The following is a 25,735-nucleotide window of genomic DNA, read 5'->3' as shown; positions in this document are numbered from 1 at the left end:
GTTTTCCAATTCAGATAAAATGCAATCCGAACACTGTACACCACACATATTATAAAATAATCCATGGAAATCATTTAGAGAAGTCATAAGAAGTTTAAGAAATGGCCAAAGAAGGAGATACAAGACTGAAAAAACTACCATGAAAGTTACTTGTACCTAGTTGGAAAATATTTACCATTCCTTTATTAGTCAGACAGTTCCTTAAGTAAAAATAAAACACATATTTGCTCATTTGCACAGTAAGTCAAACTTACGATTCGTACGCCCATTAACAAGTGGCCCACTAGTTAATGTATGTTTCAGCTTCTACTCTGGATGATGGAGGGAGACTTTTCATAAAATGGTTGGTGCTATCACGGCATCTGCTGCTAGCAGTGCAAACACCAAATGGATACATATCTTAACACTGTTTTCTTAAACTTTTCTTCAAAAAGGAGAAGAAAAATTTAGGTCATTTCACAGAACGAGAATGAAAACACATTGGTGGAGGGAGGGGGAAAGAGTATGGGTACTGGAGTCACTCACAAATATCATCAGTGGTATCTTCTGTACCTTTCCCTCCACAGCACATTATGAAAGGCACTCTTCGTTCTACCACTGCCCGACACTGTACACATTTCTTCATCAAGCTTGCACAATCTGAAAGGACAGAAATAATCTAAGTCTGAATCCTGCTAGACTCACTGTTCTTTTTTCCTGTCCATGAGCTTGTTTATTCCTTTCGGAGTAACTATATAGCAATATCATAACAAAGGCTTATAATACAACTAAGCTGGACTCAAAGTCACATCTTTAATGAGTTTTAAGTATTTTTTCTTTAATAAAAGTGTTCTGTTTCAGGACTATTTCAAAAAGAACATCCTATAAAGTCTACTTACTCTCACAAGCGCACATATGACCACAAGGCTGGAAGAGGACTGCTGCCTTTTTGTCTGAACACACTACGCATTCTTCAATCTGTGAAGTACAATAAACATACAGATGAGAAAAGTTTGTCTCCTGCTGTTTACATTAGTTTGCATTTTTCATTCTCTTTCACAAGGCATTTGGATTTTAAGGTGCTCCATCTAATGTTGTATTTACTAATTCATCACCACAAAATGCAATTTAAAGGAGTTATCATACTGATTTTGAATAACTGTTACTTGCTGGCAATATTTATGCGTTCAGTACACTGACAGGCATATAAAAGCAGCTAGGACATTTCTTTTTCTTTAATCTTTTCTCTTTCCTTTGCTGCAATGTATTACAGTAATCTGTATTAATATTCTGGGTCAGAGGTTTCTCATGCCATTTAATGTGATGAAATGTATGCCATAGACAACTCAAGCCACTCCATTCATATTGGTCTTGATCACCTCCTTCCAGATCATAAAACTGTTGACCATGTTCATTCATTTCTTAGCACTACATTTTAAGTTTTTATATAGAAGAACATAAGAGAAGTACTGAACAGATGTTCCACTGTAACTCAGCAGAAGAAATCAAAAGAAGGTTGTACATAAATGTCACTTTTTACATAGGAAAGCAGATTTCCATACATTCACTTCTTTAGATGGATGAGGGGAAGCAGCAGACCAACTCTGCTGCCCTGAACCCGCATGGCAGAACCTTTCCATTGAATATAAGGAAGTCTACAGAAAAAGAGCTGTGTTAAGATTCATCCTTTGAAAATATGCATGGAAGAATGAGTAAACAGTATAAGTAAGAATAAAAGACTGGCAATTCGTATACTTACAGAGGAAAAAAAAAACAGAAGCCAATTAGCCGAAGGTGTTTGGATAGAGATAAAAAGAACAGAATGGGTTTTCCACAGACTAGAAAACCTGTAAGCGGAATATGAAATTTTTTCATTTAAATGGCCAAAAAGCAGCAGAAGGACAAGACCTGGTGATTACTGGGAATAAAGAAATACGCAAACAAAAGCAGAGGGGATGCACCCAGACTAGTCACAAATACTTGAGAGCGATCATTTGAGAAACCTGAAGAACTTACTCTGATTAAGTCCCCAAAATAGGACACAAATGGTTGATACTCTGAAGGAGAAAGCATAATAAAATATAACCTCAGATGGCTGTATTACGAACTCTGATGACCTGAATAATACAGATAATGATGGGGAGAGAGAGAATGAGCAGCAGACAGGACATGAGTACAGGCAAACAGAAAAGAGGATCATGTGATATAGGTAGTTCCATCCAATGAAACACCTGTAAGGCAAAACACCACTTAAAATACACTACAGTTTTGCTTGACTTTTATTTTTTTTCCCACTTCAACATTAAAAATAGAAACAAAAAGCTGTGGAAGTTTTTACCTTTGTCCGAGACTGAACTTGTTCTTTACAGATGAGGCATTTTTTCACCCGTGGTGAGCACAGAGAACAAGTGGCAATATGTCCACATGGGCCAAACAGAGTATCTCTTTTCATATCCGAACACACCATGCATTCTTCTAAGGTTTCAGAGTCATTGTTGATCATAGACGGACTTCGGGAACCAACCTGACCACTATGAAGAAATCTTGCAGTGAGACTTTATTATTTTTAGCTCAAGCTGCACAACAATTAGCTGCTTATATATATGTTCCTATGCACACAAGCATCAGTGTATATGATAAAACAATCCCTGCTGTATTTTCCCAAATGTACAGTTGACAGCAGTATGCAAGGTCTCATGCTCAGTTAAGACATTCTGCAAAAACAGACCACACAAATGAGAATAGCATTTTGTAAATGTAAAAAACCCTCCCATCTTCTGAGTTTACTTAGTAATGGAGTAATACCCAGCAGATTCAGACCTGCACAACACCTAGAAAATCCTGAATATATTTGTAATGCTTTGCAATCAGGCTTGTAAAAGAACCCTCAAACTCTGTAAGTGACCTCAACCTATTTGTCCCCTGCTGCAGCTCACCCAGCAGAGGGAGCACAGGTTAAATGTAAACAGCTCAGTCCTATAATGCTCACAAGCCCATAAAAGGTGGCAAGAAATAGGAACAGTCACAGTGATGAGGCTCAGACAGACCAAAAAAAAAAAAAGACTGCAGAAAGAACAAACCTTTAGTGCTAGGGCAACATCAACAAAAAACAGTCCCTCCTTGTGACACTTAGAAAGTATGGTTTTTCTTGTCTTTTTTAAACAGAAATTTTTAAACAGGAATTAAGAATGAGAATCAAGACAATAATGGGAATACAACTAGGACAAGTAGCAAGTTGTAAATTTTCATGAGCTTGGTAACATGAGATTTCAGTGAAATCGTAATTCTTAGAGAAGAGCTTCTGAAGTGCCAGGTCTAACCCCTCCCTTTCTTTTTGCAAAGTCATACAATAATTCAGGTACTCTGGAGTTCCTTCATGCAAAGCAGAGTCAGCACTGGATTCACACCACATTATACTGGGCTTTGTCCATTTCAGTCTCCAAAACTTGCACAGATTTCTGAGCCTCCATGTGAGCTGCCACAATGAGCAGTTACTTTTTCAGTGATTTCCCCCACCCCTTTTCCAAGCTGGAGTTCTACCAAATTCCAGCTGCATTTTGCCACCTTTCTATTCCCTCCCTCCCACAGGAACATGCATTCTGCTGTAATTCTAGCTCCTAGGACTGCAATCTCCACCTTAACTGAGTGTAATAACCAGTGTTGTTTACTTCCCAACTCATCAAAATCCTTGCATATCAAGCTCCGGGAAATAGCCTGCTCTAGTCTCATACAGCCTAGATCTCTGAAATTCTTACAACTTAATCCTAATTAGTCAGACCCTCTTTGAAGTTTCCAAACCCCAAACCTACTCAGTCTCCCTCCCTGGTAATAGAATTCCTCACAACCTGGTCAGATAGCTTTTCCTAGACAAAAGCACAGTAGCAAACCCACAGCTCAGCAGGTAAGAACACTAAGCCCTACCCAGATTCAGATGTCACAGAGCAGGGGTGTGACCCACCCCGGCTGGTACCTGCCAGAAGAACAAGAAGGCCTAGGAATGAGGTACAGTTCAAATTTCAGTCACTGCACGGAACTCTTGCAAAACTTACTTAAGTTTCAACAAACACATTTGCAGATAGCATTTGGGGTACCACTGAGTATAAAGAATTAAGCAAAAAAAAAATCAAGAAAATGCTTGTATGTTTTAATATTATAGGTAATAAAAGCATGACTTTTAAATACATCAGTTAACCTACAGAAAACAGATTGGAAACTAGGAATTTTATTATTGTACAAACCTGACTTTTTCTTTGTGGCATTTAGCCAGTGCTTTGCAGAGGCTAGGATCAGGGCAGAGATCAAGAGGAGACTGACCCTTCTTATTACGAATGCTGAGGTCAGCTCCGTTGGCTGCCAGGAAGCAGGCAATAGATGCTGCGCTCTTCTTCTCTGCTCCCTGAGTGCCAAGTCCCATTATTAACTGAAAAGAAACAAATACGTAAGCAACTTGAGACACTCTGCAGTTAAGAGCAGCCTGACCAAAGGAAAACATGGGCATGTGCACATAAACACATACATGCATACATCTGTACGCCCAAGGAAATGACTCCAAAATTAAAACTATTGTATGGTTGTTTAATTCCACATCAGCTGTATTCAGCTTTTCTTTAAGGAACTAAAATTCTTCAGGGAAGAGGTAAGATATTGAAACATCGAATCTCCTGCAGACCTACACACACTGGTGAGGTGGCTGTGCTTCTATAACAAGCATTTCAAAGGGCATAAACCCAGTGGGTATATATGCAGAATGCAGTAGAAGCATACTAGAACTGCTGAGTTCACACAAAATGGAACCACCACCACACTTGGATTGTGAATAGCCAGGCAGAGAAGTGGCACACACTTTTATAGCCCAGAGTGTAAAGCAATTGCCCAACAAAGACTTGATTTTAGTTGCCTTCTCAGACTGGTGGGATTTAAACTCATACCTGTCCCCCTGTCCTAATCATTTAACGCTTCACCCTTTTACAGCTACTGTTTTATTTGTGTATTTTCTGTATTAGTGCACCTACTATGCATGATCATGCAGCCAAACTGCACAAGATTGTTATTCAAAGGAGCAGCTTTAGCACAGACTGAATTCAAGGAGCTTTCAGTGTAGAACTCCAGAACCATAAAGGCTTTGACAACAGGAGAGTCAGGACTTTGTATGCACCTCACTCTGACTAACTGGTTTAAGCACCCAACTTAACTAATGTACATCATTCTACACCATGTTCAGTTTGTGCAGCCTATCCCTGCAGCTGGTATTCTGAATGCTGGGTGTCTCTAAAAATTAAGATCTTTTGATTTGGTCAAGGGTCATTTTGTGTTTAAAAAAACTACATATACTATGTTAGACGCTGTAGCTTATGGAAATAAATTTCAAATACCAGACACCTGTAGAGGGTGCTTATCTTTGAGTCTGAACTATGGAAGAAAGTAGCTTTCAAAACCGTTCTAGTTCTTCCACCTCACAGAGGTGACTTGCAAACAAAAAAACTGGGCTTGAGTCCATACCCTGCAGCACATAAAGTACTAGAAGTCTGCTTTGATTAACTGCGAGATTATCCTTGTCATCATGTTGCCATTCAGTTTTAGGAAAGCAATTTTTGTTTTTAAATCTCAGTCTATACAGTTCTTTCCAGTTCAAAGTTTTTATTTCAACAAATGCTACTGAGGCTACAAGCTAAAAGATTCTTGAAGGATGCTTCATGTGTTCATGGATACGTGCAGGCCAGAACACTTTCCTATGATCGGATGAAAACTGCATAGTTTGAAACATTTTATACCAGGAGTACTGAGTCCTGAAATGTCTCTGTATGTTGTGTGCTTTAAAATCACCAAGATGTGATGGCATCACATGACCCTTTTCTGGAAGTCTGCACCATTTCAGGTGCACAGAATGGAGGAAAAAAAAAACAACACAGAGGCCAGCAGAGCTGCAGCAAGTCTCCTCTGGAGGAAGCTACCTCAAGAGATGTATCAAGGCAAGCCAGACCCAGCCAATCCAGCTGCAGGAGAGATGTCTCTCACTGATGTAATCTGAAGGATGCCTACACTAAAATACATTGCATCATATGAGCCCTAGGCCAAGGAGTGCTGCATTCATAATAAAGAAACTGAAGTTACTTTTTGCGGTGGTGCAGATTGGAGCTCAGAAACGCTGCCCTCCCAACTGTACGATCTTCATAATGAGTATGTCAGTGAAACATATCTATGTTGGATGAAAAACCTCATAACTGTTTAAAGAAATGGGGTTCATCTCAGAGCTTTTTGAAAAACCAATTTTTTTTTCACATTCATGACTAAAATAAGTAGGGTTTTGTACTATGAGGATCGTTCACAGCATGCATTTTAAATGGTCAATCATATAAAAAGAACAACTGAGAAAAATTGACAGAAGTTGTTTTAGTTTTTACAGCAGCTTAACACTGACAATCAGAAGGAAATATTAAAGTCAATACTAAGCTACATTCCACAGAATTCCACTTATCTCCCAAGTTCCCAACATCAGTAAAGTATGTTTCATATTTTAAAACATACTTACAGCAAAAAGTAACAAAGGGTGAATTTCAAACGAAGTTCCTGCTCACCAACCAACTTTATCAAATATGAAAGACATCTAAAATCCTACAAGTGAAATTTGCATTCATTTTTAGTTTATTCAGTTGAAATATCGCTGAAGTGATGCACTACAAAGATGCTCTCTAGAGGGTTCAGCAGGATGGCATCTTAAAGACAGTAGCCCAAGTCTGACTAAAATTTAGCAGAGCAAAAATCAGCTCTCAAGTTTCACGTATCAGATTTGCTCTTACACGGGCTAAAGGAATCTGACAAGTTTTCCCAATCTTTAAAGGAATTAATAAAAAGTAATAAAAAAAAAATACAGGTTCCGTCAATTTACCTTAAACCATCATACTCACAAATTGTTTCCCAGACTAAATTATTATTCTTATTATTAATTCTATTTATCTTCTATTATCTATCATCTGTATTTGCAATACTCTACAAGACTAATTACAAACGTTTCCTTGGATAGCTTTACAGCTTCAAAGCCTGCTCATGCAGGTTACTATTAAAACTGGCCACTGGCAAAATCTAGTTTATAGCATTTTTACACTACCCTCATGATAGATACAAGTGTTGTTCTCATTTAGTATTTGCCACAAAAGAACATCTTCAGGATAGTCTGATCTGCTGATCATCTGAAGAGTTTTTAGGCATATATTAGCCAGGCTTGACTCCATCTTACAACTCTGCCACATCCTGTGTTATTTATCACTAAATAAAACAAGTTGTGATTTCTTCTCTAAGAGCATGTATCTACTTTACATTACCTAAAACTTCCTGAGTTTCTTTGTTAGGCAAAAGTGTTCTCTGCAGCTAAAAAAAAAAAAAAAAATGCAAAAAAGACCAAAAGTTTGATCAAGATAAAATATCATTTTTTTTTAAGTAAAAGAACAACTTTACGATCAGAGATACAACCTTAAAGAGTCTTTTTGATAGTTACAGTACCTTTTTCCTACTTTCCTTTTTAAATTCTTATTAAAATGAATCCGACAGTGCAATTTTTTTTAACCTATACAGCTCAAATGAAACTGGAAGAAAACAATGAAAAAAAAACAATCCTTTTTCTCTGAAACATAAAGCTCTCAAAAATAGATGTTAAAAGGTGAAAAAACACTTGGGCTAAAAAAAAATCGAAACAACTCCTCCAGTTTCACTGTGGATGTCACTGATGGTAAAGCAACTGAAAAACCTATGTATCGAATGCTGAATCTAAGAAAGAATATTTATCTCTTATTCATTCATTTCAAAATTAAATACATGCACACAAAGGGTTTTGACCATTGCTCACAGAGTCCATTTCAGATCACTGGAACACAAATGAGTTCTAATTAGCTTCTTCCTATCACTTATAAGGACACAAGTATTTTCTTACTTATGCTAGTAAGTCCTATTTTTAATCTCTTTTCAAAGCTCAGTCCAGTGTATTTCAGTGAAATTAAGTAGCCAATTTGAAAAATATGTCGTAAAGCGGAATTGCTGTTTTGAAAAAAGGCTTTTCAATCAAGCTTTTCTGGAATGAAATGCTAATATTATCACCCATAGTTTAACTGTGAATAAAGTATTACGATATCGGTAACGAATGACTCAGTAAATCGAATTCCCTGCTATGCTGCGCATCTTCAGTATTCACAGAAAAAAAAATGTTGTTTGCTTTCCACTATCTGAATCACTCCCAAATTTTACTTCTCCCCTTTCTATCAGCCGAACTATAAACTTCACCTTTGCATGTGGTGTTCACACAGCTTTGCAGGTGTAAGCACATTTTTTTTTTTATTAAAAACATTTTGACCTGTATTACCTTGCATTTCTTAGACTATTTCCTTACTACGGTATCATTTCTGAAATGAACTCTGTCAGAAAGATATGGAACAATCAACATACAAAGACTAAGAATGCTTTATTCTAACAGAAGAAGCTTTCAGAAGGTTATAGAAGAGTCTGAACAATTAAAGCTACAAACAAATCATGCAAGATGTTGAATCAGAGAGAACAGCTTTAGTCTTATTCTGTACTATTACTGTATTACTGTTTATTTCTCTTTCCAAAAACTACTTTTGATTTTTTGGCAGCTGTACATGTTTACTATGAAAGACAAACTTGCAAAACTATTTTGAACTAAATGACTCCTGTTTTTTCTTTAACAAAGACTATGACTAAACGTGAAAAGCCCCATTAAAAAAGGATTCCTGCCTACACTGCAGTGTAATGGGGAATGTCTACACAAACTTAACGCTGCCAAAAAAAAAAAAAAAAACAACAGTTCAACAGTACAGAAACTAGATAAGCTAGAATAATAAAGAGACAAACACATAAGAAAAAAAGAATAAATAAATGCATTTTATTTACTGTGTTCTTTGATGGCTCCCAAGCAGTATCTACCTTGCCCACATCTTGCATGTCTTGGAGCTGGCGGAGCTGTGACAGGGTGTGGTGTCGCAGGGCTTCATGAAGGGGAGTGTCCCCATCTTTATCCTGGATATCCAGTTTAGCACCTGCACGGACTAAGAGCTGAGAAGAAAGAGAACTCACTTTAAAACACAAGTGCAGCTCCTTATTCCATATAAACACTAATTTCAAGGAATCTATGGTTTAGGATTCACTATCAGGTCCAAAAGTGTTATTCTTTTCCCGCACCACAGGACACAGTTGAGAGCTCAGCCTTCAATCAAAGTATTTTACCTCTTTCAAACATCAATGTTATTTCAGCAGAAGCCGAATGCCTGAATGAGTGATAGTTAAAAGAGATGTTATTTTACAGGATTCTATTTTTTTATTTGTACAAAATAGCCTACAAACAAGGCAACATATTATAGCAACATATCAGAAACAGAACAAAGTGGGCAAAATTTTAGATGTGTACATATTCTGTAACATTAGGTTTCAACAACCTCAAAAATCATCACTTTCACACCATGCTAAATTTTACAACTTAATGTACAGTAGTATTCTCACATTAACAAAGTAGTTAAACACATACTTAGGTTTATTCTTATGCAGCAGAACACATAAAAACCACTCACTATTAAAGACCATCTTAGAACACTTTGGAAAGTAATGAACTGTAAGAATCATCCTTAAGGCTAAAATTAGCCATATCCCCTTCAGACACGCTCCAGCTTAAATGATAGGGAAGCAAATAAGGCTGCATAGGTCCTCATATTCACACTGCCCTTGCACAAAGTCCTCCCATGGTTTGATGCTCCAGAACTTTCTTAAATATGCTGTTAAACAACACAACGAACACATGCTAACAAATAACAATGCCTGTAAAAAAAAAAATCACGTTGCTTTTCAAAACCTACAGACAGCAGCTGATGTTTTAACTTTAGTTTCAAACTTCTGCTACTCTGCAACACTCTGAATTGCAGTAGAGACAAAAAGAACAGCCTAGAAACAGGAATGTCTAAAGGGGAATCTCCCTTTTCAGAACTAGCCCACTTGCAGGGATTTTAGCATCTCAGAATTATAGAATCACAGACTCTTGAAAAAAACTAAAAGGAAAGTATCTCTAAAGGAATTCAGAGCATATATTTCAAGGAAATATCTGTCTGTAATTGACTGCAGCTTATCATACTCCCCCAACCCTTTCTTCCACAGCTAAAAGCAAAAAACCAGCTGAGACTCACAGCAGTCTCCCTTGGGCACCTTACATCCTCTGAATGGCCTCACTCTGACCCAATTTTTCTTTCTTACACTCACATCCTGTGTCTGTCACTAGTCATTTTCTGCTTCAGTTTCTCCTGGAAATAAATGGCAGCACGTCATTAAAATTTCCCTATCATTACTATGGGTTTTTAGTCAATCTCTTGGAAGAGTATCTATGAGAAAGCTCTTTTCAGAGCGACATGGAATCCTTGGCTACCATGGAAATTCAAACCCTTTGCAGAAGTAAAAAAAAAAATAAAAAAATTAAAAAAAAATTAAAAAAGAGAAAAGAAAGAAAGAAGGAAAGATTAAAAAATTACCCTTTGTCATGGCAGTGGAGCTTTTAAAAGAACTCTGCTACCTTTGACCACTATTCCACAGATGCCTGAGGGTACAGCCCAACCCTGGAAGGTACCCAATAGGAATTAAATTTGAAATATAGGAGCCAACATGTTCTTTGCATGGCTGCATGAGTTATTTTAGGACTTCTCAAAGCTAATCCAACGTTGAAATATGGATACTCTACAGAGTTATTCACTTAAATATTCCTGGGTGTAAGTATGCCAATCCCCAATACACATACTAGTTCTTCAGCATGCCCACCTTTCTGCTCATCTGCTGCGTAAGTGTTGTATTCCCAGGTACTGTGTCAGTTCCAGAAGGGCACAAGAGCTCACCAAATATAGCTGCAGAAAAGCTTGCAGAATGCAAGTGACACTGACTCTATGAAACCATTCTTTTGGTAGCAAGTGGTTCCAGATATAGGGCCATATCACATGTTTCACTGTAATGAGATCACATCCATCAACCCGCAGAGATGGAGAAACCTTACTGCAAAATAATGCTCAACAGAACCACAGATACAGGTCTACACGGGAGTCACAATTCTCAGTAGGCCTGAATAGGAAACATTTTTTATTATAGGAAGAGTCCCACAATACAAAGACAAAAATTACACAGGGGGCCAAGGCCAGGGTGACATATTCATTCTTAACAAACATCTACAGCACTGAGGACTCTCCCAGCCTTAACAGCCCTTGTCAGCAATTCATGCCAGAATGAGTACGTAGTGCCAGACTCCAGCTTCCTCCGTCTTTAACCAGGTTTGTTAAATGGAAGCATTAGACCTTTGCAACCATGTGGGCAAACAGCAATAGAATTACTTTCACTGGTAACATTACTACTGCTTATAGATTTCCCATGCTAGGAAAGAAGAGAACTACACACAAGACTGAAAAGCAGTGAAACTGGTAAGGTGTTGTTTCATCTAGCTACAGTTCGCAGAAGCTGCGAGCAAGAACAATTACTCTCAAATCAAGAGGCATCAAAAATGCTATTCTGAGGTCCCACTACAAGACCATAAAGCTCAGATAAATAATAGAACATATTATCCCTTACACCACAAGAAGAGATTCTGGAACTGGCAGCTGCAGAAAGAAAACCATAATGCACACACACAAAAATTTAACATTCCTGAAATTTCCTTCATATTGCTTGCTAAACTTCTGGACAAGTTGGCAGGTTCCCAAACTGATCAAAATTAATCATACAAACATTCAACAGTTATAACATGCCACTAGCTAAACCATTTTCTGAAGTTCATGAATATCTCTGTGCTAAGAGCTATAATTATCTTGAATAAAGTACCATTAACCACATGGCCTATTGCAAATAAGATACTTACCCTAACAATTTGTGTATGCTGACGCTCAACAGCAAGGTGCAGAGCAGTTTGCTGGTTAACATTCTGGATATCCAGGTTAGCATTGCCCTGAAAGATGTTCAAAGCATTAGACAGTTATCTCAGCAATTCATTAATCCAAGGCAGTCAATTAAAGCACTGAATAAAATCCTCAATATGATTCCCGTTTTGAAGATTTGAGAGCAAAAGTTATTAAGTACACCGATCATTTTCTGTACAGATGTTTATCTGTTGAGTCAGACTGGGTATCGGACTGTCCAATCCCACTCCACTATTAGGCCACTGTACCAATCTCAAAAGCAAGTCTGACCTTTACAGCTCCCCATATGGCTCTCCCTGCCCTATTGCACTGCAGGCATGAAGAGTAACTACTTTCACATCGGATTGTTAATCGAAGTGCAGCATTTAAATCCATCCGAGGAAAGAACCCTACCTGATGCACCAAAAGTTCAGCCACCTCCACGTGATTGTTGAGAGCTGCCAGATGCAAGGCAGTGTAACCATCATCTTTTTTCTCATCAACAATCCACGGTCGTGGTAACTTGGACAGCAATACACGCATTGCACTAAAATAAACAGAGATGGATAAATGCATTTGTGAAGTATTCGTCGAATAACAACATGACAAAAGTAAAAACAATATTCATTCTTGGAACTACAAAGTAGTAGTGAAAAAAATGTCTCTTAAGTCTCTTTTTTAATAGAGAAAAAAAAGAAAAAGCTAGTGAAAAGTTGTGGAACAGCCCCAAAGCCTAATAATTTCATGTTCAGTTTCTTCCAGTTGAAGTAAGCAAAGCAGCCAATCACTGAGCACTAAAAAGTAGAACTTCTAGAAACAAATGAAATAAATGCTGAAACCGTAAAGTGATTGTTAGTGGAATACAGGAATAGCAGTAACAGAAAGTGGCTGAGTTTAAAACACCATGGCAGCATTTAGTTTTCTACCCCACTTCTCTGTGTGCTTCCCAAGATACCAACCAATGGAAGTGGATTTATTATTTTACATTTTAAATTCTAGGGTAGGGAAAAGCAATGTGATTGCTGTAGTATTCAAGCAAACTAAAATCCACTAAGTCCAAAAAATGCAGTGTTAAGGATATTAATAAAAATGGTAGACAGATTGATTTGATCATTCTGCATTCTCTCAGAAATACTTTTCTCAAGTTCACTTGTCTTCACTTAGCTTCTGGAATAGGCAGGTAATCAAACATGATTCCTTTTGTTCTATTTTTGTAAAAAGCAAACTCCCTTAAGGAGCTCCCTTATGACAGTTCCTCAGAGAAAAATAGAAAAACAAATTTATCACTTGATCTTTCCCTTCCTTTAAAGCAACATGCAATTCAAAGGATAAAGAGAGCTTCTTAACAAAATTCAAGCTTTAAAAACCAATGCTAGCTAATGCAGGTCACAGGCTGCCTTCCAGTGTAGATACTAAAATGGAATTAAACAGATCTTCATTAGTGACCTGATAGGTGGAATTTCAGTAGGCCTCAGAAATAGCCTCATGCAATAAGCCTTTCAGCTTTTACTCAAAAAATATTCGCAGCAGGTAACAATAGGCGGTCTGCACTGCCAAGTAATTACTTAGCTCCTAATTCCATCCCAGGGATCTGTTGCCTTTATCATCCACATGGCACAAATGCTATTCACTCCTGAGCCCTCTTAGCATAAGAGAATGAGTTTCCTATAAAACAAACCAAAAGCTATGGTTCTGGGGATAGTTCAATCCAGTGAGCAGCAGAGTCCATGAGGCAGATATTGTGCACTCCTTCCTCCGTGCTGCTAGGACCCCATCCTAACAGACTTTGCCTTCTCAAGCATCTTCTCAAGTTCTCCCAATGCTCAGCTTCACACCCTCTTCACACCACAACAGTCACTTTTTTCCCCTGATTCCAAGTGTGCGAAGTAACCACAGCAAAGTAATTGCATTTTCAGGCCTCGGGGTCACACAGCTCCTGACAAGACTGATGATCACACAGAGCCCACCACCCACCTGCTCTGCAGGGCTGTGCTCTGTACAGTGGGCACAATCTCTTCCCTGGGAACTGAGTGTATTTTGCAGTCTGTGAGTCACCTCAGTCTCCAGCAGAATAACAGCTTTCTAGAGGTAAGCACATTAAACCATTCCATCTCTCAAGATCGTTTTGTTTACCTGGCAGAGCTAAGCTTCTCACTTCCTCATTGTTCACATCACTTGTAACACAGCAAAATGAGACCACAGCACTTAAGAGACTGTACACTGTGAACCACTGCTTGGCTTCTGTTCATCTCACTGCCTACAGTTCTGTCACATGTTAGTAAAAAAGCTGCAATATTTGAAAAAAACACCATTCTTTGAAAGATTCACTTACACAGGTGTTTCAAAAATTAAGTACTTAATTTATTGAGACAGGAGGTACCAAAACATGAAATGTAGCAAAATACAGGGATATTAGTTGCACTATAAGTATTATGTATTTTGCAATGCAATGCAATTATGCCTATCCAAACCCCAGATATAAGCACATCACTAGTTAGAAACATGTCAACAGTTTCTGGCTGTCCCAGAGGGAGCAAGTCCAGAGCACCATGGTTCACGTCACACCTAGCTGACAACTGCTCAGTGTGCCCAGGCACACCATCAGCTCTTCAGAAAGCCAAGCTGATACAGAGCATGCCTCAGGAGCACGCGAGGCCAAGAGGCACAGCAACCCAGTCCTCTCCTTTCTCCAGTGGCTTCCCACAAGGAATCACAGCCCATACTCTCTTTATTCTCTACTGCAAGGCTAAGTGCTTCTATAAGCCACAAAGCTCTGGAGTACCTACTGCGGATCACCTGAAAAGCATAACAAAAATAACCTCAAAATTCCTTATGACTGGAAGAAAGAAGTAACATGACTACTGGGAGTGACCAATAAAAGGTGGGGCAACAGAGGACTAAGAAGAAAAACGAGGTGAAGAAATTCTCACAGCTGCAACTACATCATCAGGAATGCTGTGGCAAGGCACAACACTCAGAGAAGCTACTCTTTAAATATAGCTGGCTTATTTCCAAAGTTCTGGTCACTGAGCAGGGAATAATCCTAACCAACTCAGACTGTATTTTATGTCCTCGTCTTCTGCAAGAAAATAAGGAACTGCCAGCTCAACAGATTTAAACAAACCAAAATAATATTTAATCTACATTCACATACTTTAACAGATGCACTGTAGAGTGAGTATGCCTCAGAAATAATAACTACTGTTGTTATTTCTTTAACTCCTCATCTCTGTGAGAAAATTTAAAAATTGACAGATGTAGTACTCTGCGTGCTATGAAAAAATTCACTCATCCTGATATATGCAAGAGCACAAACCTTACCAGTTCTGCTTTCAATTCTTTTCCTACTTAGTTTGCTGTTAAAGGCCATAAAGATTTTCTTTTATTTTGACGATTAAACATTCAAGGGCTACAATCATACCTTACTTCTATACAGATGAGCTGTCTAGTAAGTATTTGGATAGTGTTACAATACTGAAAAAACAGCAGGACCAATAAAACAAATAGATAACTTCTATGTATAATAGAAATGTATATTACTTCTCCCAGTGAACCATTTGTGGGAGAGTAATTAATGCTCAGTTTCTTCTTGCCTAGGCAAGTTAGAGACCACACACCTCTCTTTGATCCAGACTGCACCAAGTTACCAGGCAGCAGGATGGAAGCATGGTTTCATGGACACGACACCTTAGAAATTAGCAAGATATTAATACATCACAAATGGGAAATTCTTTTAAGAAGTTTAGAGGCTGCAGGCTCCTTCCCACTAGCTCAGAGGCAGCTTCTTTCAGTACCATAAAAAGTCATCCTGCTGAATTAATGTTGCATGCCAATTACACGGCAATTCCTAATTCTCCAATCCACACAAAGTATTAATGAAGAAGCTGAATTGTACTGCTCTGTTTTCAGGATCATAACATCAGTGTGGTCCTGAAAACTTTCATTCCTTTTGCATACATTAAAACAGAACACAGACTACTTTCACTGTAATGGTATTAAAAAGATTAAGAAATCAGCAAATCTAATAGTAACTATGAAATCAGCTTCAGACTATAATCATCTGCAGTTTATTCAGCTGTTACAGATTATGCAGCTAATTAAATAGCTTCAAAGATTATTGATGAATGTTTAAAAGCCTTATTAAAATACCAAGTTTATGCCATTGCTATGCTAACTACAATTTCTGTTTGTTTTCTGACAGAAAAGCTTTGTCATTAGTTGGTCTGCAGTAGTGGGGTTGGAACTAGATGATCTTTGAGGTCCCTCCCCACCCAAGCCACTCTATGACTGGCAGATTAACAGCAAGCTGATAAAAATCTTAGGCCTTTTTCAGTTGGATGACCTTGTGCAAGTTTAGTCTGAAATTTTCTAAAAGAAACCTTGGTGAAGCTTTTAGAGAAAATTTTCTGTAAAGCATTGAAGAGGATGAAGGGGGTTCATTTTTCACAGGAGCTAATCATCCGCTCAGTGAAAACAGTAACAAAACAGGCTAAGGGTGGGCAGAAATTAAGATGTGTGCTGCTTCACTGGTTCTGTTGTTGGGGTGCAGTAACTTATAAAGCCCCCCAGAACTCACATTTTCTCTGGAGCTGCCACCTTCTGGTCTGACTTATCCTCCCAATACAGTGATCATCATCTAGGCTCCAACAGTTAGTAGTGACTCAGTCCACGAAACATCCATTTATATTCTGTTACAGCTTTAATTTGATCTTGCCATTCAAATATGCTTTTTGGGTGTTATTTTTTATTATTATTCAGAGAGTCTGGAATTATGGCTTAACACATACATATTTAAATAATGCATGGTATCAGATCGCAAACTCAACAGCATGGATCTTCTGACAAAGCAGTCATCAGTGTCATGACCAACAGCTTTAACATGCGGTATAGTATTCATTATCGACTGACATAGTGTATTTTTTCCTCATGTATTTCTTCTTACACAATTTTTACAGCTGCTCACTACACTTTCAGACATAGGATTTGAAATTTGGGTGGTCCTATGTGGAGCCAGGAACATGGACTCTGTTATCCTTGCGGGTCTCTTCCAACTCGGGATGCTCTATGGATCTATGATTCTGTGAACATTACCTTAGAATGCTGCATACAGTAAAGGCTTTATTTGTAAAATCTACAAGGTAAAAGGTACTTACAGGAAGATGAAACTACCACACTGCTGCATTGAAAAGATTTGAGATTTAACATTCTTAACTGCAAACCCATCCTTCTACCCTGTTTAAAGTAGGCTGAAGATTCTCTGCTACCAACGGCAATTTGACTGCATGCAGCATGATAAAGGGAAAGGTATGTTTGTTTCGGTAGAGAATAGATATATATGTTAAAGTAAAAAAAGAAAAGAGACTATACATTTTCTTAAGCACGTTTAGCTTAAGTTGCTATCGAAAGACAGTGTCCTACTTTCCCCTACACTGCCAATGCAAGCATTATGTCAGCTGCATAGACAGTCACAGAAATGACCTGCCAGACTGCGGACTAGGGATGCTCACTTTCAGTCAGATCAGTGAGCTCATCCAGCAACTTCACAGCCACTGTGGGCGATAGGAACAAGGAAGCACTGGATCCGGAGCTGCAGGGAGGGCAGACTGCCCTTCCCAGGAGCAAAGCCTTAGTTCAGCACAAACTGATCGGGAAACCTTATCTCTAGATGTTGTAATAATGATTCAGCGCACATCATTACAAGTTTCTCTACTCTCCTGCCATTCTCCTCTCTCAGGTCAGCATTCCGGTGTTACAGTATGACATGTCTTCCTCACACATGATCCTTCACAGTAAACTGTCTCTTGAAGCATTGCTCCCCGACCCACACAGGTTCTCCGCTCACCCCCAGCCCTGCTCAGCCAAACCCCTTCACTGGCTTCCTGTTATATCTGCAACAGTTAATGGAACAGAACAGATTCAAAGACAGTTGTCATCGCAAAGTCATCTTTTGAAGTATGTATTACATACATTTTAAAACACAAAAGAAACAAGCCTACTTTTTACTTATCCTAATCTTGTCCCCAGACCACATTTGTCCAAAAATAAAATAAAAGTAGTTGCCACCACAGCATCTAAAAAGAATGACCTCTTTCTGCTGGGTTACTTCTTGTGCAGAGTACTACTCTGGTCCTGCTCACAGGGAGCCAAAAGAAGTATTTGTACCAACACAGAGCAAGAAGTAACACAGGAGCGGGACAGCGCTATTTTTGGCAACGATATGATCTGCAGCGCACGTCAGCACACAGCTCCAGGCCAGGCAGCCCGCTGCTCCGGCTCACAGCAACTCGCAGACAGCTGCGCTCGGAGCAGGGAAGGAGCATCCCCAGAACAAGTGACACGTGGAACAGCACCTGGGAGCGGCGTTACTGAGCACCACAGAACCAGAGCTCAGTATTTCATATCCATCGGATCGCTCAGTTAGCACATGTTTAAGTAAGCAGGCTGCTTCCTTCTTTTATTTTTCAGTATTGTCAATCAACTCTCAGCATTTGAGAATTTTATTTCAATAAACATGAAGCTAAAGCAGCAATAAGGTATCAAATACACAAGGATCACAAAAACATAACTCTGCATTAGTAGAAATCGTACACATCGATTTAGTCTTCGGAGCACAACTTTGATAGGAAACGAACGCAACTTCTACCGGAGAGCTCTGCTGCAACAGGATCTATGGGACAAGTGGGTGCCCCACAGCTAGGGAACAAAGACAGCACAAAAAGAAGAGGCAACGAGCAAAGCGTGAACCAAGAGTGTCCCTTCAGGGCTCTGCCACTCACTGTCCACCTCAGGGTGCTGAGCCTACATGGACGAGCAACTACCAACTACTCATGGAGATGGTTAGCTTTAGAGCAACAAACTCCAGCATTTTCACTGTTATTCCCAAGGAATGTAAAGACTTCTGTATGAAAAATAAAATCTTGAAATATCTGGGCTCCATACTCTCATATGTCAGTTACTTTATTCTCTTCAGAGAATAACACTGCAGATATTCATACACAGATTAAAAACACCTTTCTTCTATTCTGCATGTGTTGCATTGGTGCTGTTAGAAGCCAGTTCAGTACACGCAAAAATCAGACTGATGGAGTGTGTTGTTCGGGGTTGGACTGTTATTTTCCCTTCCTTTCTCTTGGATCTTTTTCCACAGAACAGCAGCACCCACCTCACACTTCCATTTATTTTTCAAAAGCAGTACTTTTGCCCAGAACACTGAGGGACTACCGAACACCGCAGCGCTGAATTACACGAGCTCGCTGCCCTCCGGGCTCTCCCCGCCCACCTCCGGCCGCCACGCGCGGGGTCCCGCTGCCCCCAGGCAGGGCGGGAAGCGCGGAGCTCCCCCGGCGCAGCGGGCCCGCAGGCCGCTCAATCGATAGGCGGAGCGCGGGAGAGCGCCCGGATCGACAATCGGCAGCTGGGAGGCTATTTTTTGCGAGGGTTGACTAAATATGGTCAGGGAAGAGCGAGGCGCGGGGGAGCCGGGCGGCCCGGCCGTGCGTGTTTCAAATGCTTAGCCGCCTATAAAGCCCGGCGGCGGGGCTGCGGCCCGCGAGTGGCAGTGCGGGCGGCGGGGCGCTGACCTCTGCGGACGGAAGGAAGGAGGGCTCCGGCGGCGCGGAGCTGCGGCGGCGGCGCGCCCCGGGAGCGCAGCTCGGGCACGGGAGGATGCGGGGCTCGGCCGCGGGAGCCAGAAGGAACCACCACTGCGGGGAGGGGGGGAGACGATCGCCGCCTTTCTATTTTTTTTTTTATTACTATTATTGGTTTTTTTTAATTTTTCTGAAGTGACTCCCAACTTTTGGGGGGGCTGATTTTCTTTTGGGGCTTTTTTTTTTTTTTTTTACCCCTCCTTTTTGCCTGTGATTACTCTCATCTAAGTCCACCTTCCCATGGCTTGCCAGCACCCAGCCTTGGACTCTTAGCTCCCAGCCCAGCAGCCGTGAGGTACCATCTCTCCATCACCACCACCGCCCCACCGCAGGCAGCAGGTGCCGCCGGCCCCGCACCTCTCCGTGCTCTGCAGGCCCGGCCCGGCCCGAGGAGCTGGCGGGTGAGATGGCGGCTGCTGGGCCCTGGCCGCACCGCTGCCAGCCTGCATGACCCTGAGCTCAGGTAACACACCGCCACGCCGCCTGCCGTGTTCTGCACGTTTAAGGATGCCTATGACTTTCTGCATGTGTGACTTATTTACTAGATGGGTTTGTTTTTTTTTTTTGTTTTTTGTTTTTTTTTTTAAGAAGTTGTGATTAATCCCACTGCTCTGGGAGCAGCTTGGTTTGAGTGTGGTGGAGTATCACGCATTGGTGGTGTAAAGAGCGGGCAGAAAGAAAACAACACAAGTCCAAAATTCCTAGCAGGGAAGCCCAACTTGTTGGACAGGCAGAATTCTTGCTAGAGAAGATCAACTCAGATACTGCAATGCCATTAACTGCTCAGCAAACAGTGAGCGTTAGTTTCAGATACATTCCTGTTTTCCTACGCAAACCACAACTATAGGACTACCAACCATACAAAAAGCCACCAGCGTGACTGGGCAGAGCTCTGAAGCTACACAGAACACAAAGGTGCTTTATCTCTGCTGCACGAGGGAACAACCTACTTACTGCACTAGGATGCTGCTGCATTGCTGCTCTCAGTGCCGTGCCGGCTCCTGCCACACGCTGATTTGCTCTCTGCCAGCTGCACTAGGGCTCTGCCATGAACTGCAGAAATCCATACTGCCTCTGCTCTCGGCTTGCCTTGCCACTAGTACATTTACTAACTCTCACGCCATTTACCTTCCAACGCTGGAAAAAGGAAGCTTACTCCTCACGGTAACCCCAGTGAACCTCTGAACCGCAACTTAACCCCAAGCGGTGCCTGACAACTCTGTGGAGCCAAACCTGTCCAATACACCCAATGTTTAACTGCCATTCCAGACCTAGCAGAATCTGATCAAACGGGGTGGTTTGGTTGGGGTTGCTGGGCTTTTAGATTTCATAATATTTGAAGTGTGAACAGCATTTTGACTGAAGCAGGTGAGTGCCAATTTAGAAAAAAAAAAAACACCAATCCTGTTCTGTAGAAGTGTTGAATAGGAATTAGCTGTCACATGTGACCTTGGGCCTGACAATCCAAACCCTGTCACAGCAGTTAGAGATTGTTTGCTGAACTCCATGTCATTATGCCTGTGATAAGCAGAATCACTACTGGCACACGCATCCACTTTTAAAGACTACTCTCAAATACAGCAGAAACCTGCAAAGAGTTCGCAGAACACGGGGTGTATGAAGCCGGGAGGTGGGGCTGGGGAGGGTGAGGAAGTTTCTAACTGCCGTATTGGATGAGCTTGTGGTTCCCTCCAGGATCCTACATGAACCACACGTGGAAGTCTTGAAGAGCTCAGAGAAAGCTGCCGCTTTTGCAGTGGAATACAACTCCGAATCCCAGGAACACATCCTGCAAAGCTACCCGTGATTTGACTCTCCATTCAACCCTGGTCTCAGAACAGCAAGCAGCTGCAGAAGCCTGGATAAGCACTTCTCATGTCAGTGCCATCAGAGCAATGAGCTGTAACTGGCTTTAAGCCACTGTGCAGGTAAATTGCATTGTTCAGTTAGATTAATAAGATGGGGTTTCTATCACCAGTTAATTGTAACACTGTTCTCTCAAAGAAATCTCAGCCCTGAATTTTACCTAATGTAAGAAATGGTAAGCAGCAAAGTGCTTTTCAGGTTCATCTGACAGGTAGCTGAGCAACTCTACAAGTACCTGCTCAGAGCACATACTTCTTTATGTACCCATATGAACATACAATGCTATGGAATGTAAAGAAGTATGTATTTTTGGCAGGCACGGAACGACCAGTAAGAGGAAACTAACAGCTGTTGGGAAGAGCGTGTTTCCCCACATTTGAATGACATTCAAGTGACAAATTAACTGGCTAAGTGTCAGCTGGTATTGCTTAAATAACACGCACTTATTAGTAACAACTCACAAAGCATTAAATTAAGGGACCATAAACGTGGGTTGAGAAAGTTTTTCTTGGATTACAAGCAGAACATCAGCTGTAAACACAGAACTCACAGTGAGGCTGGGAACTAACAGTTCAACGTGCTAATTCAGATCACAGAGCAGCAGCAAGAGTTATGATTACAGTGCACCTCATTCTATAGATCCTAAACAAACCTTAAAAGCCCGATTACCAAAACACATCTCATTTAACCAAGCCATTGTTTTATTGATCTTAGCAAGTTCTGTATACTTGATGGCATCTTTTACCACAGAAAATTTAACCTACAGACAGCAACTAGGACACAAGCAGAAACAGATAAGAAATTAAGGCTGTGATTTAGAGAAAAGGATATACAGAAGTACATTAAATACAATGACATCTGACATTTAGTATACAACATTTAAGTCAGAATTTTCTCCATATCAGCATTTACTGTGCTCACTGAGCTCTTCGATACAAACTGCTGTGTCTGGTTTGTGCACAGAAAGTGACAATACAGAGATTTCTAGGCCCCAGTTGCTAGTCAGCAGATTAAAGCTATTGACAGATTCCTCAACGGAAACACAAATGGCAACTAATACTTACCTAAGTTACCTTACATATCGTTTTCAAATTAACTGAATTTACTTTAAATTCAGATTTAAGAAAATTGGCTGTGCAAACATGATTTTGTAACACCCCGAAAATGTTAAGACCTACTCTAGAAAAAAGTTCCACAACAGTTTCAAGCTCTAAAAGCGGGATTAATTAAAATAAACGAATACATACTACCCCTAAGTAAAGAGGCTCAATACTAAATTCAGGAATAGGGAAAATATGAGGAAAACTCTCAGCTCACCAGTATAGCAATTCTATTCATATAGCAGCCTTCTAAGAGCAGTTAGATGATACACTCATGAGAAGCAGGCACATTTGTCCCAGATAAAGAATTCTGTCTCTACTCATGTGCTTACTAAAATGTCTGGGGAAAAAAAAAACAACAAAACAAAAAAGCAACATACCAATTTTAGATTGAGAACCTTATTTTTAAAATATTCTAATTCTGAAATAGCTATTATACATAGCCTGCTATTTTTATTACCTGAAACTACAGAATACTGAAGAAAGAACATTCTCATATCAGAACCATTTGCTAAAGTAAAATGCCAACATTTTTTTGAAAGCTGTTTCTCTTATGAGCAGATATTTTGACACAAAGACAATGGCATCTTTAAATCCAAATTAAAATTTACTTCATAGCAGGAAACAAAATCAAACCGTAGTAGCTATTCTAAACGTAGTGATGCTACTGAACTTGATCACGCTCACAGAAATAATCTGGCATTACCACCAGCTTTACAGAGAGGTTAATTGCTAAGCATCTAGTTGTTCTACTGAAGAGTTCCCCTCCTCTGCGCTAATTGATTTGGCCTCCACTGTATACTCAAACTTTTTAACATCTCAAATTTATTTTGAGAGGTTTTTGGTAACAAGTCATCCTGTTGTGTTTTTTCTCCTCTGCTTTGTGTAACATTGCAGCGCTGTTCCGAAACAAAATGACAGTTCTGAGTGACACAGAAGTTAAAATTACATGTTGACACTGCTTCCTGCTAGTTCATGTTAGCGTATCTCTAAGAATACATATCCAGTCACTCTGAAATGTCACATCCATCACTTAGATCAGCTGTTCGGTTTTTAACTGAGCACACGTTGAACTTTGGGCATCTGCTGACACAGTTGTAACTCAAACATTTCAACTGTGTGACTGACAGGGATAACAGATGCTGACATTATCAAATGCTACATGGCTTTTTTTCCATGGCCGTTTTTTGTCCCGATATGGCCAGTACATGCAACTGTATTGCCATCCAAAAGCGCACTTGAGCAGCTGTATCTGTAAAACAGTTCCTGTATAACTGGTAAAAATAGAAACTAATTTTATAACCATCTTTAATGCTGAAGTCCAAGTGACACACCTGCTATGTTTCTATTAGCATGCATGGTGTTGGGAATATATTTACATAAATCTTCTCACCAGTATCGGGCCATGTAGCAAACAGATGCAGACTATACTTGACATGGTCATTATTAGTGAATGGCTTCAACTAACTTTTGTCTACTATTTCCCACTGCGATCACAGCTCATTTAAAAAAAAAAAACACCAAACTCAGCACAAAACACATAAAAAGCTGGGGTAGGATGTGCAAAAGTATTGAAGGAGTCTTGGTTTAGGAGGAAAAAATAATCAGATTAAATCCCAGATGATTCTTTTTTTAAAAAAAACTGTTTTTCCTGATATTTAACTTTTACATATACAGTCAAGGAGAAAAAACTCCGCCTTGCTATATTGTGTAATCATTCCTAAAAAGTTAATACTAACCAGAGATATAGTGATGGAATTGAAAGCACTTGACATTTACACTTGTGCTAACCAAGTACAGCATTAAAACAGCTGCAAAGGGTAACCTGCCAGAAAACCATGTGGGTAAGGGAGGTGGCAAAATGAAACCTTCTCTCCAGTAATGCTTAACATTGAGAGGCAAAGGAACTCTACTTGAGTACAACCTGAAAACACGCTGTTTCTGGTCACTACTCTAGAATTTCATTACTGCACATGAAAAACTGTTTAAACTGCAAGTATAATTTGAGGTGAGACTCAAGGAAATAGGCAAGGAAAACACAAACCTGTATGCATGAGGCCTCGCCGGTATATAGCTTTCCATTCTGCCTCTTCAAAATTAAAGAATTTAAATTTGCATTGACTAGGCAAAACGTGCAACAGGAGAAAGCCACTTGTTCTTTGTGAACAGTCCATGTATGCTAAAGAGCCTTAAAAATGTGTTATTAAATTATAACCTTCCTGCACTCCAATGCTTTGCTAAAGCTGGTAAAATGGAACCAAATCACCTCTTCAATGGATTTGGTCCCCTTCAACCAGCTGTAGCTATGCATTGATCACTACAGGATTTTTATATATTTAAAGCTAGATGCTAAGCCAGAATAATTATACAGTCCTCTGCATTTCTAGGCACTTAGAAGACAGAAGGTAACAAGAATAGTAGTGAATTCTGTATTTCAAAAATCGAGGTTGTACCTGTAAATAAACAGCTGTTGGTGTTTAATATCATGTCTGTATTCATTGAAAATTGATCTTATAACATTTTTGAAGATATAGGCAAACAGCAAAATAAACACATTTTCCAGTGACTGATCGTCTCCTGTATTTTTCCTCAAGTCTCTTGCCATTTAAACAGAATGGACCTCCCTCCTGCCCCCAAATGATCAAAAATGAACAGTATTTGCAATAACAAATCTACTTTCTGGACATCTCTGTTCCCCCCACTTTGCTTTGTCCCCTTCTCTCCTTTCAAAGAAAAAAAAAAACAACAAACTGCACAAGGGAAGAAACACCCCAGGGTCAAAACTGTATTTGCTGTCTTGTATGCTATCTGGGCATATTATTTACTGTTTAAAGATAAATTTGTCACTGACCTCAACAGCTACAAGCCAATGTGCTAGCTAATTATAGGTCTACCCATGGAGATTATATTCCTTCTCGACACCAATCTGAACAAAAGTCTTCTTTCAAAGCATTTTCTGACGTGACACTCAGTAAAGGATTTTAAGAGCATGCTTTTTTATTTATTTTTATTTTGAAGCATTCAGCTTCAACCTACCTTGTCTGAAAAGCAAACATGGAAGCAATGATCGCTTTTACGGTTTTAGAAAATAACTTTACAACTCTTTGATTACTCCAGAGATTGCCTCTTTGAGGACTTGCATGACCTAACAGCACAAGTTCCTGAGACGCTAAGAACAGCTGAAATTCTAACTCTCACAGAGCACTGTAGTTAAATTCCATCA

The 25,735-nt window shown here is 39.8% G+C and overlaps 1 protein-coding gene across 3 annotated transcripts in view; it reads right to left on the bottom strand.

The window, feature by feature from the left end:
- Positions 1 to 25,735, bottom strand: part of MIB1 (mindbomb E3 ubiquitin protein ligase 1) — a 72,536-nt gene that overhangs the window by 11,681 nt on the left and 35,120 nt on the right. The window contains exons 13-19 of one of the 3 annotated variants that reach the window (XM_021386031.1): positions 12,312 to 12,444; positions 11,861 to 11,947; positions 8,878 to 9,039; positions 4,218 to 4,399; positions 2,318 to 2,510; positions 879 to 957; positions 526 to 639 (exon numbers count right to left, since the gene is read on the bottom strand). In XM_021386031.1, the coding sequence (XP_021241706.1) occupies positions 526 to 639; positions 879 to 957; positions 2,318 to 2,510; positions 4,218 to 4,399; positions 8,878 to 9,039; positions 11,861 to 11,947; positions 12,312 to 12,444 (950 nt within the window). The remainder of the gene's footprint in view (positions 1 to 525; positions 640 to 878; positions 958 to 2,317; positions 2,511 to 4,217; positions 4,400 to 8,877; positions 9,040 to 11,860; positions 11,948 to 12,311; positions 12,445 to 25,735) is intronic. The other 2 variants (XM_021386032.1, XM_021386033.1) reach the window with 2 other exon arrangements.

This window comes from Numida meleagris, chromosome 2 (genome assembly GCF_002078875.1).
Source record: "Numida meleagris isolate 19003 breed g44 Domestic line chromosome 2, NumMel1.0, whole genome shotgun sequence".
In the NCBI taxonomy this organism is placed as follows: Eukaryota; Metazoa; Chordata; class Aves; order Galliformes; family Numididae; genus Numida; species Numida meleagris.
The sequence above is the reverse complement of the archived record's forward strand: the minus strand, read 5'-3'. Positions and strand labels throughout refer to the sequence as shown.